At 32.7% G+C, this 16,828-nt stretch overlaps 3 protein-coding genes across 3 annotated transcripts; 2 read left to right on the forward strand and 1 right to left on the reverse strand.

The window, feature by feature from the left end:
• Positions 1 to 1,412: 1,412 nt before the first annotated feature.
• TRIADDRAFT_57502 (uncharacterized protein) lies at positions 1,413 to 4,761 on the forward strand (the record flags this gene model as incomplete). Its single annotated transcript, XM_002113348.1, has 8 exons — positions 1,413 to 1,938; positions 2,171 to 2,389; positions 2,904 to 3,105; positions 3,418 to 3,493; positions 3,564 to 3,646; positions 4,008 to 4,080; positions 4,212 to 4,244; positions 4,477 to 4,761. 8 exons carry the CDS (start codon positions 1,413 to 1,415, stop codon positions 4,759 to 4,761), a joined length of 1,497 nt encoding a protein of 498 aa, XP_002113384.1.
• A 3,476-nt stretch (positions 4,762 to 8,237) lies between these two features.
• TRIADDRAFT_57503 (uncharacterized protein) lies at positions 8,238 to 10,773 on the forward strand (the record flags this gene model as incomplete). The annotated part of the gene is made up of 13 exons (XM_002113349.1): positions 8,238 to 8,248; positions 8,413 to 8,563; positions 8,644 to 8,683; positions 8,802 to 8,929; positions 9,045 to 9,139; positions 9,267 to 9,380; positions 9,492 to 9,579; positions 9,683 to 9,772; positions 9,858 to 9,955; positions 10,037 to 10,159; positions 10,216 to 10,312; positions 10,347 to 10,436; positions 10,696 to 10,773. 13 exons carry the CDS (start codon positions 8,238 to 8,240, stop codon positions 10,771 to 10,773), a joined length of 1,203 nt encoding a protein of 400 aa, XP_002113385.1.
• Positions 10,774 to 12,278: 1,505 nt separating this feature from the next.
• TRIADDRAFT_57504 (uncharacterized protein) lies at positions 12,279 to 16,289 on the reverse strand (the record flags this gene model as incomplete). The annotated part of the gene is made up of 9 exons (XM_002113722.1): positions 12,279 to 12,608; positions 12,736 to 12,771; positions 12,916 to 13,188; positions 13,300 to 13,882; positions 14,025 to 14,167; positions 14,531 to 14,575; positions 15,035 to 15,095; positions 15,319 to 15,418; positions 16,196 to 16,289. The coding sequence occupies 9 exons, from the start codon at positions 16,287 to 16,289 to the stop codon at positions 12,279 to 12,281; spliced, it is 1,665 nt and encodes a 554-aa protein (XP_002113758.1).
• Positions 16,290 to 16,828: the final 539 nt, after the last annotated feature.

Consider the following 16,828-nt stretch of genomic DNA (forward strand, 5'->3'; position numbering starts at 1 on the left):
ATGTGATGATGACAGTAAGACGACGCTGAAGAAATGGCAAAGGATCATTTGACATTGGACTAGCCAAGGAAATGAAGCTTTCATCTAGTTTAACGCATACTGTATTTACTCGTATACTGAGTGATCATGAGATTGATGTGTGAAAATGTTTAGTCTAGGGTAGTAGCTAATTGAATCATTACCATTTCACTAAGCTGGATCGTTAAATAGATAACAATTTAAGATAGATATCGATAAAAATCATCTTTGAAAGTGATTTAGACTTAATATAAGAAAAAGTTCTTTCGATTCCCATCCACCATTTCACAAAGAACACTCAGAATTTACAGAAATCATATTTTTGTTGTCAACGTATAACTAATATCACTTGATAACATAGACATGATGATGAAAATAATGATTTCAATTTATGGTTTATTTTGATCAGAATGTTCACGATAATTTCGCCACAAATGTTAGCACTACATAATGAAAATATTCAACAACGTAGATGTGATATAAATTCATCACCATTTCGAACACATTCTATTAGTTTTACTTTGTAGCTTTCAGTGAAGAGCTACCGTGCTAAGATAACTCAACTTTAATTCCTGTGGTACTTGCAAGTTTCATGCCACGATTTTAGGTGGTAAATTGAATTCTTATTCATTCATTTTTAAATCATAGTATCATATTATTTATTACAGAGACTTTCTATAGTAAAAATATCATATTAGTGATTTAAAGCATGGGAAACTGCCTGCTAGTGGCTCGAAAGGGGAAGGGAAATTATTTCGTTGAATAGCTTGAGTGCTCGTAGCAACGCAGTTTTTTAATCAAAAGTCAAATTCAAAATTCAAAAGTCCAACAATGTGACGTTAGCTAGTAATAATATATTAGAAGTCAAATTTCGTACAAGTAACTACTAGCACATACTGAAATATAAATAGATCTTCGTACTTTTTGATATGGCAAAAGGATTAGCCATCGATAATATCGAAAGAAACTTTAGTAGATCGTGAAACAGTAGAGCTTATTATCATCGTCATTATTTACTTTCTATGCCTTTTCTTAGCATGATAAAAAAAAGTTCAGCTCTTATAGCTAATTCTATTGTTATAATTAACTGTCTATAATCGTATAGGTGTGCCTATCATTGAATTTTACGTGATTTTCACCAAATACAGTCATAAAAAGAAACCCTATGCATGTCTGTGATGTAGCGAAAGCTTAGAAAAGGAATACGGTAACAAAGCTCCAAGCGTTTTATAGATTACTTTCGACTGTGGCCAATTTACTTTAGCGCTTAGTATCTATATTTATACCACTCATTTCATAAGCAAGACTAAATGAGATATAATAATTAGAACGTATCAATTCTTATTACATTAATTCCTGAACTTATTTTATTGCAAATACATTATGTACAAATTATGGATGGCAATAACAAATACTTTGTGTTGATACTGCTCCATTTGTCACTAGCTTCCACTCATACTCTGCGTGGTCATTTACAACCTCTCGGTTTTCAACGTGATACTGATGGCGATATAACTACTCTTTCTATCTTACCAAGCAATGAAGAGTTTTATCAACTGTTGATAAACAAGGAGACTGCTTTACTTAAAAATGCTGCTAAGCGTAGTCCAGCTATTGATCACTGGACAGAAAAATATTTAAAAGAAAAGTATGGCAATCTTACACTTAAACTAGAAGGGAAGAGTGAAGATCAGACAAGACCGGAAGGAAACTTAGGCTTAGGATTTGATACTATTAGTAACTTCATTGACAGCTACCATATCCAACCAAAGTATGCGGTTACACAATTACCTGATCCAATGCGTCATGAAATCTTCGTTATGCCATTTATGAGATGTGGACCCTTATCCACGAGTGTTATTGAAAGCCATTTATGGATGAGCTCAGGGCAAACCAGCAGCAGATTACACCGAGATAACAGTAAGACTACATTAGAAGTAAACCAGTATCCATGTCCATTTTGATAGCCAATTTTACTCAATATCGAATGAGATGCCAAGAAATAATGTCTATAACAACATTTAAAGAAAAAATCTAAATAAAAACTTTCAATATAGATAGGCTCTTTATTGTATCTTAATGTTAATTTATAAATACTCGTTCAAAACATTTATAAAACGACTGAAATCATTCATTTCCTTACTCTTTTTAGCTTATACTCTTCATTGTTCAATTAAAGGCAGGAAAGATTGGATACTAATGGACTCTAAACATCTAGATAAAATGTACATTAATAATCAGGTGGACAATTTCTCAGGATCATCTTCTATCAACCCAGACCGTGTTAATTTACTACGATATCCTCGTATTGCTGAGATTCCATTTAAACAGGGAAATATTACTCCTGGTGATTGCATTCTGGTACCGCCAGGTACGAGAAAGATAGTCTCCATCAGTATGACGACACGATGAGTTAGTTGATTCGTCCTGTAGTAAATTTTTTTCTCACTGCTTATTTTCAGTTTCTAGACGCTTACTACTACACTTGTAAAGTACTCGAAAGCTATCCGAGACATTGCTAATTATTTTTAATTAACTTGAGAATTATCCACTCTAGTCACTTTAAGGCGCGGTACAACTTACTATTTAATATAGTCAACACATCTTCTTTAAATAAAGTAGGATCTGATTAATAGTTTAAAGAATGCACTTCCAACAATCGTTGTTAACTGATGCATAAAACTAAATGTGCATTCAAATATCGTCTCAAGTAATTTAACACAATTTTATCATTGACGACTAAACCGCCTGTACTATCCTTGTTTAATATGCATCATTGCAAACAATATTGGTAGTGATTGTAAAGTGCGTAATACTGTAATTCTACTAATATGCGGTAGCTGATTTCTTCTAAGCTTAAAGTAATCTATTGCATATTTCAAAAGGTTGCGCCCATCAAGTTCGTTCTCATGGCCCAGTGAATGTTGCCTTTACGTTTTTATTTGAAATTACTGATGACAAACTGAAAAATTTCAATCCTATCCATTGCAGTCAAGACTATGTACCACTAAGTCAATACCACCTAAGTTGGAGCTACTCAGGTAGTGGAATCCTTAGCATGGGGAATTCTGAATCCAACACATTTAGGTACGGTACTATGGATTCTTTAGAGTTACCTTCTAGTGTGGTGTAGCAGTATTAATTAACTTACCTTTATATATCTTGATTTTCTTGATAATTTACTCTACAAGAAGCAGTTACTACAACAAGATTCTGCTGCAGTTTGCTGTTTAATTTTTAAAACCGTTTTTGGAATTGGTAGTCTGTCACTATTACTTAACTGTCCATTATCATATCATAACTTTATCTTAAGTATTAATTAGTTACCGTTCAATTCATGGTTCATGAAGATACATCAGACTTGGACAATAAAGCTTGACGATATCATTTTATATGTAGGAAGGAAATACTAGAACAATGGTTTGGAAAGCGTACTAAAATCCATTTTAATATAATTCAGGATACTTTTGAAGGGGTAATACTTGATTTGAAACTTACCGTTGATGTCTGTTACAGATTTTTGATCGAATTATTTTCTATATTAGCTACTGAAGTATTATCCTAAAGAAGCAACTAAAGTCACCACATTAGTGAAAGACATTGTAAGTTCCTGTCAGTTTGCATCAGTGTAAGAGCATAGCCTATAGCAGTGTTCATTAGATTATGAAATAATGAAAAAGTGTGACTTTCTCCCTGTAATTCGTTTTTGGGGCCATCATCTATCCGCTCCTTGAAGCTAAAACAATATAATGCCATTAATTCGAATGAAATCGTGTCGAGAGAAAGATGTGAGTCTATTACAATAGAAGACTGGAGGAAATTCCAATTTATAATTGAATCAGCAACCAATATTCAAAACAATCCTGACTACGAGTACTATCTTACTAGCTACAGATTAGTTAGGTATTGCTTCAGAATGATCATACAGTTAACCAATATAAATGAGGAATTCATGCCAATAAAATAAATGATAATGCATTTTTTTACAGACAAGTAGCCGAAGAAGCAGTGGTCGAAACCTCTGGTTTATTTGACAAAATTAAGTTTAAGAACGGTTATAGGGTAAATAAAATTTGCGTCGAATCACTTTTAGTATCTTATATGTTGCGTGTGCATATATGTATAATATACCGCAAGCCTCCAATCTGTAATTAATCTCATGCTGAAGGCATTCATTCGATTCATTTTTATAGGCTGTGGGTGGCTCGGGGGCATTCGCAGATAAAGTAAGTCAATCAATTTAGCAGTAATTATGATTATAGTCGTATATCTTTACCAATAGTATATTATTTTTAAGTTTTATCATCAAAGTAGTTATTATTGCTGATATATTAATGTTGTGCTACATTAAGTACTTAAGGTGTTAATACGCCTATAAGTACCGTACTGCACTGATCGATCATCACCGTCGCCGTTAATAGCTCTTAATTGTATACTTGACCTCTTTCGACATAATAGATCCTTACAGCCTTGGATTCGAATCAAGACGGACTAATAACTATAAGTGAGGTTGCTAGTAATCTAGATGTAGCATTAGAAAGTTATAAATTGGTTGAGTATGATGATGATGTCAATGTACCATCCGACGGAGAAGGAGGTAATCAGGAAGACGATGAAGACCGCGGTGGCGCAAGTGAAGAGGAAGATGAAGGAATAGATTCAGAAGAAGATCCTGATGTTGAAAATAAACAAATGACTTCGTCGTCCGAATATCATAATAAGAAGAAACACGATGAATTATGAAATACAGTGTGTAAATATCAAATATCAGCAGTTTATTGATATACGAATGCTCTTGTCTAGACGTGTGCCTGGTTATTACTGTCCAGGGATATAATCCAAATACATGATCGATCATATTGCAACCAGTAATATTTCATTAATCGATGTCAATACTAATTGTAAAACACGATAACTATACGTTCATGATATGTTCGAGAATCAACATTATTATTATTTAATCATGCACATATACTCATCTAATTGATATGAATGATTAGATGAGAATACGTTTCATAATGGCCATTTGTTAACTTTAGAAGGATAATTTAACTTTATATGCTGTAGGAGTTTCTGACGAGACTATAAAAGGCTGTTGCCTGAAGATCACTTTTTAGTAAGTAGCCGGTTAGTTAGTCAACTAGCTTGTCAATTGAATTGTTAAGACTATAATCTTGGTTGTCAAGATTTCTTCAGTATTAAATAGTAGTCATTTCCTGACTACCTCGTCTACACTATCAGTGGCTGTATAATTACACTATTCGGTCTTTGGAACTGAACTATTTGGTGATATAGCTAATCTCGTCTCTTTCAGTCCGTAAAGGCGTTCTTCGTAAGCGTTGGCGTGTAGACTTACTTTATCACTAGTGGTATATGACATCCACGTTATCATATCTAATTACTAATTATATTGCATGATGGAATCAGTAGAGTACGTGCATCCATAGCATGCCTATCTTGATCTATGTAACTACCTCTATCATCATATACATCAGCTTCCAAGTAGTCAAAGCATTCTTGTTCTCCATGATGACATATCTCTATCCTAGTAGCTTACCCTTGTAATACCAAATATCCTAAATCATTGCAAATCAGATTGAATACCGGTACCGTGATTGGGTGTTTTTATCCAAATTGTGCCTTAAATCAAATCATCATTTGATTTGGATTCGATTTTCAGATTTCATCTGAGAATTAATGGGGACTCGATTTGATGGAGATAACTCATTTTTGATTTGATAGAATTCTGGTATAAGAAGTCAATTCCATTCGTAACTGGATTCATAATATCTCAATGTCAAAATTTAGAATCATTTGATTTCTCCAATGTACTTTTATCCTCATTCAGTCTACTGACATCCTATCGATCTGGACCAACTAGCATCGCAGCTATGCTGTCTTCCAATGTGGGAGTGAAGCTGCAAAAAGATTTCTGTACTTTGTTATACATACAGTACAGTACAGTACAGTACTGTACTGTACAGTATACTATACAGTACTGTACACTGTACAATATACAGTACAGTACTACAGTATACAGTGTACTGTACTTGAAAGTACAGTAGAGTACAGTGTACAGTACTACACTGAGTGTACTGTACACTGTACCATCAAGTTAAAAAATTCAAACATTCCGCGGGAAAGCGCTTCACCTCCCAAACACGTACTGTTCAGTGTACAGTAGACGCAGAAATCCCTTCAAAGACTGGAGCCAGCCATTTTTTTCCTGTGGTGGATTTATTCCAGCGCCATTAAGTCTGTGAATTCTACTTTGAAAGATTGAGAATCAATTTAATGACCAACCCAATACAAAAATGCTGACTAGAAGTGAATTTTTTCTTTGGCATGAATCACTGTAGTGGACTGAAAAAAAAGTTTCAACTCATCTTGTAGTCCAAGTAGAACAAACTGGAAAGCATTTCTTCACTGATTAGTGACCAAAGTTCGTTTCAACAGCCGTGTTGTTGTCTCCATGTCATATTGTAACCTAGAGTTTGCCATTGCCTATCCTAAGGTACGTATTGAAATTTTAAAGCAACGAAATGCCGAGTTAACTTGTTGACTAAATACATCACTCTAAAATACCGCCATGATTTCCAACCACATCCATTCTCATGGTTTTCAACACCAAGGCTAAAATTGGATTACATTGGATAACATGCTGTACATTAGTGTGCAATCTGCAATCGGTTACTAGACCATTAGGGATCCAATGTTGTAGCACTAGTAATGCAATTAGAGAAGCAAAGGTCCAAATCCGATAATCAATGGATCCCAAGCATAAATAAGGCTAACTTCTGTCCATCTTTCATTACTAATGAATCACTTTATCTTTAACATTGAATTAAAATGCAGCGAAATAAATCATGGTGATAGAATTTGTAGACAGGACAGAACTTTTATTTTACCTTAATTTACTCGAACTCCACTGTAGTGTAGTATGAATAGACTACCTTGAATCTAGATATTACTATGGATTAATACTGTCAATACAATCCTAGCAGTGTTAATGGCACATTTAATGGTGCAATGCGATAATAACATGACATCGAATCAAGCAAGACACGATGTTACTGTAACCATGCTGCGTTCGATTTTAACAGTACTGTTTTCTCCATAGCTAACTGAGTCTGTCATTGGTAGAAAGAGGCAATCTTTGCTGGATGGCACAGACACTGAATAATTAATTTTAGTTAGCTCACAAGGTAAAATCTAAATTCAATCTTAACTAAAGAAAGAAGATTAACAGCAACATCTCGATCGATCGATTGAATCAATCTTGTTGATGATCTCATGTCATGGCTACATTCCCAACTTGCCCGATTTGCACCGATGGAACAAGTTATAGAGATGAAGATCTGGCTGCTGGCCGCTGTATCCTATATTTCTAATATTATTTTAAATATGGCCTTATTTTGGAGATTAGAAATACAGCATCATGCGCCTATACGAGTACATTACCGTCAATAGTTATAATACTGTAGCATAATAGCACGCTCGCCTTTATACTGAATTGAAAATTGTACGCTAGTTGGATTAATAATAATAATAACATAGATATCTTACTGAAATCGCCTAAATGTGCATAGCTTATTCCCTTAAACTGAGCCAATTCATCGTCAAATTTTAATTTAGACTCGTAGATTCATTACTGTAAATAGTGCAATAACCAATGGCAAGGTATAGCCTAATTTAGAATACAATAGACATCACGAAAATGGCCTAAAATGTTGATAAATTATTTTTTTAAACTTATAATCAATCCCCAGTTATAACATAGTTACTTTTAAAAATTTGAACGATATGACGATATAAGATATGCTTCTTTCCCTTAACTTGTCGATTGCACTCTTTATCGAACACTCGTGTATGCTGGATATTTCAAAGGTGGCCACGTCTTTCATTATTCTTGGTGAGTTGAATGTAGTTTTAAAATTCTCGTAACAAATCTTCATGCGCAATCTAGGCACTTCTTCCAATGTATAAAATGATGCAAAACATAAGTCAGGATTCGACTATCTATGACGTTGCCAAATTAAAACACACTCTATAGAACGATATACAGACAAATTAATAAGTTGTCCAATCATGGGACTATAGAAAGCCGTAAATTACTCTCTAGTTTATGAACAATAAAATATTGCAATTTTTAGTATTTTTTATAATTATATCCGGAAAAGCATCTATAAATACTAACCGCAACCTTTATTTACGCCAAAATGTCCTTACAGTAAATTACAGTCAAGGCGATTTGTTTCAATATTCCCTAAGCCTTAAAACTTTTTCAATTTTTTGATAAAGTAAATAAAACAGCTTACTGATACTACTTGAATGCTTACATCTGCTCTTCTGTAATATCAATTGTATTTACGGACAATATTCTATTTTGCTTAGCTTAGAAAAATGGGTTATACAATCAAAAACCTGCCCGACGTGTCGTAATAGATGTACCAAAAGAGATATTATCAAACTTTTCTTCGACTGCAGTCGAAGTGATGATTGCAATACCAGTAATCACCTTACCGATGATCCACAGCAATTAAGGGTATGAGTAAATGAATGTATAAAGTTTTGTAACAAACCTTGGATATCAGTGAGCTTATAATTTATTTCGTCATCAATTAGATGCAACTAGATAAATACATAGCTATCTACGAGAAAAGAGGTAAATACCTACTGCAAATATAGGCAATCATTTAATTTTGACATAGCATCGTCGTTATAGTAAACTGCAGTTGTTAGGTAACGGTGTTATTGCGCTACTTCAATGCTGTAAAATGTAGATAGCCAATATCAAAAAATCTTGAACGAAAACCAGGATTTAGAAGAAGAATTATCAAATCTTAAAGATACATTGAAAACAACAAAATTAGCACTTAGAGATTACAAGAAAATTAACAAAGATTTAAAGGTAAAACTAATGGGACTATCCGTGTATACCATGTAGGATTATCATACAATTGCAAACTTGTGGTCAATTAGCTTGATAATAACCATAAAATATAAAATAATACATATATAAACAGGAGCAACAAGAAGAGACGCTAAGAAAGCTTGACCAAGCAAGCTTTGTTGCCAGCCAGTCTAATATGTTGCATGAGAAACTACGTCGATTAGATGGGTAAGCCTTGCATATTGCTCATAGATTCCGATTAACATAGTTAAAAACACTATCTTGGACTTTATCGCAATAGCTCCGACCTGAGCTTTTTTTGCCATCATATTTTAATCGGTTTGTATATTGATAGATTACGAAGTATTCTAGAATCAAATTCTGATGAAGTAGACAAAATGATTAAACACGTGGGGGAAGGTCCTGCTGCTATCGAGCAACTATGCACTTATATTTCGTCCTTGAAAAAGTTAGAAGATGGTTGATTAAATGCTTATACATATTTTAGGAGCGTCAAAAATAGTGACAGATCAATTCTTTAACTTTGATTTTAATATCTAATTTCTACAATCATTTTCAGAGAATATGAAAAATTAAAAGAATCCAAGAAATTTATTAAGTCAGAAAAATACAACTTAGAGATAGAATTAAGAAAATATATTAAACTTGTAAGAATTCCTACCAGAATATACACATGTATTGATAAAACTTTGAAAACATCTCGTTGTCGTAGCAATAATAATTACCTGTATTATTCATACGGTATAATAGTCAGAAAATGCAAAATCAGATTTAGAAGATATGAAGAAGCGTTTCACTGCCGCATCTCAAAAACTTGAACAATATAAATTGGAAAATGGGGTATAAGAAGTTTTACTGTTATAATTTTGAAAAACATGCTCGTTTCTGATATAGTTTTGGCATTGCATTTATCTCTTATGTGAAGGTGTTACAGAAGAAACTGAAAATTATTAACAATAAATTAAGAAATTTTAAGAAACAAGATATCTCATCTATGCAGAAAAAAATGCTAACTTTACATGAGTAATGACTAGAAACAACTATTCGGGATCGCATCGATAAGTTTTATGTTTCTTTATGTTGATTCTATTTCTTATTGCTTAGCTCGCCAGTAGAAATTGATTTCCTCGAGAATTCGGTCGATGACGAAGGAAGTTCGATATCTAGAACAAATGAATTAAGATCAGCCAATGAAACCTCTTCTAGTCTAAGAGCTATCGCGAACAAGTTAGTACTGCAGTAAGATTAAGTTGATTACTTGAGTTATGGCAACTCTATTGAAGGTATCTAAGTGGGTTTCCGTATGGTTTTGACAGAAACGGATTACGCTTCGTCGATGCTGTTGATATGACTAGCGCAAGAACTAGAGTCGACATTAAAGTAATTTTTATTAAAGATTGCTTTGCTACTATAGCGTATTTCCATTCGTAAATGTTTCCTTAATTTTTTATTCCAACGTCAAACTTTGCTGACATTGTCTCACGCTAGAAGAAGGAATACAAAGGTATTATATTCATTTTTAAGAAGTTATTATCCTTACTTTTAGTAAATGTATCTGCAAGATCATAATTGAAGATCAGAAATGAATAGTTTTAACGTATTTGTACATTTAAAAAAATAGAAAACAAAACGAATTCAGCTGATCATTTTTCACATTTTGAAAAGAATGCAAAGATGTTAACACAAAAAAATGATGGCGTAAGTAAGCGATATTTATAATTTTTTAGCCCCTTTACCTAATAGATTTTATATGCGTGTCTTAGGTTGTACGTTTTGGCTTTAACGGCTTAGGCGGACATAGTAAGGTTTTACATCTCGTATCCGAAAATATTTTAGCTTAATGGTAATTGTAGACTAAAACTATATCAAACTGTGTTTCCATCTTATGCGGATAAATGGTTGCGCATGATTTTTTCTTAACGGCAATATTTCAGCAAAAGCGAAGTGATAGCTTTCCTGGAGACTCAAGTAGATCAAATCTTAATAATTCATCTAAGAGATTAAAATTATCGAAGATTACGAACTATACATTACCGCTGTCTTCGATGACTGAAGATGATATTATACTCTAATCAGATTCCAGTGTTACTTGTTAAGTTATCGATATGAAGTTGTAAAGTATACATGATATACTGCACTGTATGCACTATAAATGTACATTAGTGTAGAAATTGCTGAACTAGGAGTAAAGTTGTAATTTGATATCTGCTAGCATTACTTTGGCATCAGCTAATGCTGCTTAACTTAAAACTGTAAATATTGTTGACTTGGTAAAAAACTTAATAATAATCTTTATACGTTCGCAGTAGAAGGTATATACTGCTTGCTATTAAGAGTGTCTCAGTTATGGTAGTGACAGCCAAGTTGACACGTTCTTTTTAGAATTAATATATAAATCTTGAAGAATATGACAAAGACCGATATCTATGATTTACCATTTAATTTTGAAATTTCAGTTGGTACTATTTTAATTAATGTTGCTAATCTCTTACAGATTGGGAAACAAATAGCGCAGATTTCTTGTTGTAAAAATGTGTGAAATTATACAACAGCTCATTACATCGAAGGATAAATGTACAGCACAACCGATTTTATCAGCAACTATAGTACTGTGATAACAATTAAACAATTACAGACAAATTCTTGTCAAAGCTAAGTGACAAATAATTTTAGTACTTGTACTTACATTAGATCTAACGAATACTAACGATTGTCAGCAAAATTAAAGTTGTAAATTAACATTGTACTATGCAATGCACAATAATTTCAACCAATAGATAGATTGATATTAAAACAATAAAACATAGTTGCCGCATTTGTACAGTGCTATAAGGAATTTTTGTTGATCAATCATGCTTGTATCTATTTACCGATGGCATAGGATGAAAACATATAAAATTATAAAGAATAAAAGCTATTCTAACCTCGTAACATGATTGATGAATAGACACATCGACATTGTACATAGAATCATTACATAAAATCATTACTGCATGTAAGGATTATATTAATATTAACAGAAATGCAATAATTGCATCATAGGACATAAAATGGTACTTGATTAAACGGCGTCTAAGATACGTAAAAGTAAAAGCATTTACATAGTTTATAAATCAAATGTTGATAACTGATTTCAATATAAAGGATAATAGCAAAAATTTTTCTCGGCTATATACATATCAATCATTGTTAATCTACTATTTTACATGTACTCGTATTGTTGATTCAGTTGTATCAAAACTATATTGAGCTACACCTATTTCGACTGAATCGATAGGAAACAATTCCATTGCCTTATAACGCCTTGATCACATCACAAATTATTCTTATTATTTGCAATATACGTTTATTTACTCGTCTTCCCTTTCTTATGATTAAGATTTTGAAAGAACTCTTTAACTTTCGATTTAGGCCTGTCATCTCCCAGTGGACTGCTATTAGTCTTACTTGGCGATACACGTCTCTTAGCTACAACAAGTTGCTGAGATAGTACAGGTGAACCGGCTTGCAACATGGCGATCGCATCTTCTCGACTCACAATTTGTCGTACAGCAAATTGCTTCTTCTTGCTGTTCTCATAATCTAAATTATTAGGACGATCTGATATGGCTACGCCATACTTATTCACGGTAGGATCAATTGCTGCTAAAACATTGGATGTTGTTTTTTGGGGTCCCTATGATATGTGAAATTTATTTAGTTAATACTATCAATTTGATCAAAATACGTACTGATTGAATTTATTGATTCACAATAGTATACGGATAGATGTGAAAGTACAGCCTATTGAAATTTATCATTACCTGAATATTGCGCGTTACAATACTGTTAATGTCCTCCTATTGCAGCAGAAAAAATCGATAATCAATTTATAGCAGATTTAAGGTAATTATTAATTATATAAGGAAAGAACTAAGATTGAATAATAATATCGATAACATCAATAAAGTTATAAAGTGAAGTCAATTTAATAAATCCTTTACCGGTTCAACAATTTCATATTCATGTTCAAATTCATCGCTATTATTTATGGCCTTAGATGGTTGATTCCTTCCATTTGGAGTAGATGGATCATCTCTACTATAACCATTTACACCATTTGATTGTGCTTTTTCTTGCTTCGTAGCTTTGCCGTTAGGTAAATGAATGGAACGCTGAGCATGATGATCATTATTATGGGGAATAGGTGAACGAAAATCGTTTACGGTATTGCTAACAGGCATATTATGAGATGAATTTAAGGGAAATTCATGATTCTATAATAATATAATTAATAAACAAGATAATCGATACCATTATTCAAAAATATCTTTAGCATAGAGAAAATAAACCTGTTACTAATCACAAAAATAGAATCTACAACTAACCTGCCGATGCAGTTTAGATGCTGCCTTGCGATTCATATCCCATCGTTTACCTCCATCGCTATTACGAAAACGTGATGATAAGTCATATTCTCGGTTATTTTCTTCTGTTATAAATTGAGACCGTGGAATAAACTCATTCCTAAATTGCTTGGGTAAGTGAGTACGATTACTACTTTCAAAGCTATTATCTTGAGATTGAGAACTATCAGACTGCGCTTGTCTCCTAGGTCTATGCTTCATTGGATTCCAATCTATATCACTCATGCCATGATGAATATCTCCATCTTCGGAACCTTGAAAATCGCTATTAGAAGATCGATCGGAAGTTTGAAATTCCGGATATTCCTTACGATATCGATATTGTTTATTACTGTGATTATCATAATAGGATTGACCACCATCATGCCCATTATTGCCATTGTCATAATACATTCGCTGATTACCGTTACGACGATGATTGCGATGCTGGCGGTGATCATCATTTCCACTGCTGTTGGCAGCAAATCCACCAGATACAGGCTGTGCGATAACATTTGATTGGCTTGGGCTATCACTATATTGGCTACTACTAGAACTAGGCGATCTAAAAATAAGATATACCAAAAGATAAGTGTATATATGCCTTAAGGTATTAATACATAATAAATATTCATTTATATTAGTAAGTAAAAGAGAATCTATTATATCAATATGGATGCAATAACAACCCCTAACTTTTTGTCTACCTTTTATCATGAGGATTAACATTGCCATTATGGTTATACTTATTACTATTATTACTATTATTGCTGTGTGTTCTGCGATATTCATGCTCATGTCTTCTCCTAGCTAACTGAATTTCCTGCTTCCATAGCATACGGGCTAGTTCCTAATCATAATCACATAGCATTGTCAGAAAAATTATATACTATCATATGTCTTATTTCTTTTCAATAGAGATTGATTGTATGCATAATGTACATATTCAAGTGAAATGGGTTATAGTACAGTAGTAAAATTAATCTAGATTTATTATTTGTCATCCAGCTATAGTAATAAGGAAGTTTATTCACTGTTTCAGAGAAAATCTAAATGGGTTTCCATGTAATATTTATTTTAAATGATGAGAAAGCATCACGACTGCTAGGTAAAGTGCGTAAACAGTTGAAAAAATCGTTTTGAAACTAAATCATTATGGGTAAATTAATAGCAGGATACGGGGAAATTTTAACTATATATCACGTCTGATCACCTGATCTTGTAATTCCTGGGCCATTCTATGATCGATAACGTCATCCTATTTGCAAAAATGAGATTTTAAATATATCGCTTTTGAACTTGAAGAAATAAACGTTACTTGGTAGATACAGGTTAAACCGTATTAAATAATGATATGAGATTGACTTCAATTATTGTTAAGATATTGTACTAATGTTGGTAACCGTTACAAATTAATGCCTTACTACTTCTACATAAGTCCTAGTTAATAACAATATCGTGTCCTTATCGTAGTAAATTTCGCTAAATCCCGTAAATAACTATCTTTAATTGGACAACGATTGCTAATGGCCAGTAATTAGTTCATGTATTAACTTTTAAAACTCAATCTAGTATACATAAATTCTCTTTTAATTTAAAGATAAACAACAAATTCATCCTAAGAAGATTATTGAAACATAAAATCATAGTTTATGCTGTCGATAATTTGACAGCAGTTTTTTACTTTGGAATTATAGTTATTGAAAATTATCGTTACCCGAATATGAGTTGGATTGTATTGACTATCAGGAGTCACATCATCCCTGCAGTACTTGTCGCTGTGTTATTATAAATAGAATTTAAAAAGATTAAAACATCATTTCTAAAAATATAGAAACTCTTATTAAGAAATTATTTCTTAGCAATAACGTAATATTTTCGTCGAACACAAATTAGAGTAATGATTCACCTTATTCTAATTTTAAAATGTATTCTATAATTATCTCTTTATATATATAGGCTGCACAAAATAATAACACTATGTAGCAAAAGAAAATTTACCTTCTGGGTGACGCTGACCGATATTCCTTTAAATGATTTCCACCACGATTGTAGTACATTGATTTTTCTTGAGATTTATCAGAGCGTTTATGACCGCTACCTAAGTATAATGAAATTGCAAAATGATTAGAAGTACTTCTTTTTAGCGAGGAAACATTTGACGCACAGCATTAGTGGATATTAATAAGAAACAAATTAATTTAACAGTGTATCGAAATAACTTTAAATTCAGTCATGATGCTTAAGCTATTGAGTCATATTTAGTCTAACCTACAAAGAAATTTGGATAGTATCGTGAAAAAGTGATAGTTAAATGCTTTCTTATTTCACGAAGGGGGATAGAAAATGATTGATGATCAAGTATAGTATCTGGTTAATTCCCTAAATGTCATGACTAATCACTCCTTTTCCTCCTTTCCAATCCCTAACTCTTTCCGATTAATGAATCTAAAGGCCTGAACGCTATTATATTGAGCGCGTTGTATTTTACGATCGATACTGTTATAACTTACTTGTTAAGGATCAATAGGCAGTTTAATAATCGATCTTGCTATTGGTATTATATTAGTATAGTACCATCCAAGCTACGGCCAACTAATTCAATTGATATTACGTAATTATTGCCCGCAAGGCTAGGGATCAAAGTTGTGTAAATGTGAAATAAGAGTCATGTCTTTGTCAATCTTCGATCAACGTGACAGGTCTAGATAGATATAATTAGTAGTTCCGAAGGATTAAAAGATCTATTCATAAATGGATCAGTTGCTACTGTTATACATAGAACTCAATATTTAAATAATAAGTAATTTCAATCATAAAAATAACCAGATGGTGAAAAATGAAATCCTTGATATTGTTCATATTTGCAATACCATACGTAGGGTTAATTTAATTACTGAGAAACGCAATCGTCCAAGTGGTTTATTTATCTTATCATTCTTCCTTCTAAGTTTATCAATATAGTATATCATTTTTTCCTTCTGAGACCATAGAGATTAATTAGAAATATTCTGCAAATGAAAGATTAAACCTTTACGGAAATTGGGATGCCCGAACAGAAATTTTCGCGCACTATAATGTCCTATTTGGATGTCTCCATGTATTATGCCAATCCCATACTATAGACCTATAGCTAGTTAATTGTTATATCCGATTGATGATCGCTACTGATGATAAAAACGATTTGTTCTATACTAATACAATACAGCGTTGCTTGAAAAGATCGATTAATTATATAATCGTTCGAATTAGATTGTTAGAATAATAGTGACAACGATGAGGTTGAATAATACTTGCATAAGTTATCTAGTCTTTAAGCAGATAAATTTCATCATGATCGTAGCTCAGAAAAGCAAATCTGAAAATCGCGCATAGAAAATCTATTCTATGCTACAATTCAATGTCATAGTTGCATATTAAAGGGGGGAATCTCGCCTATCCTTTGAATGATTAACCAATAGGCTCTGAAGCTGCAGCGCAATCAACTAGTTGACTCGATGTTATCGTTGAT

The sequence above is a fragment of the Trichoplax adhaerens genome, genomic scaffold (genome assembly GCF_000150275.1).
Source record: "Trichoplax adhaerens TRIADscaffold_6 genomic scaffold, whole genome shotgun sequence".
Lineage (NCBI taxonomy): Eukaryota > Metazoa > Placozoa > Uniplacotomia > Trichoplacea > Trichoplacidae > Trichoplax > Trichoplax adhaerens.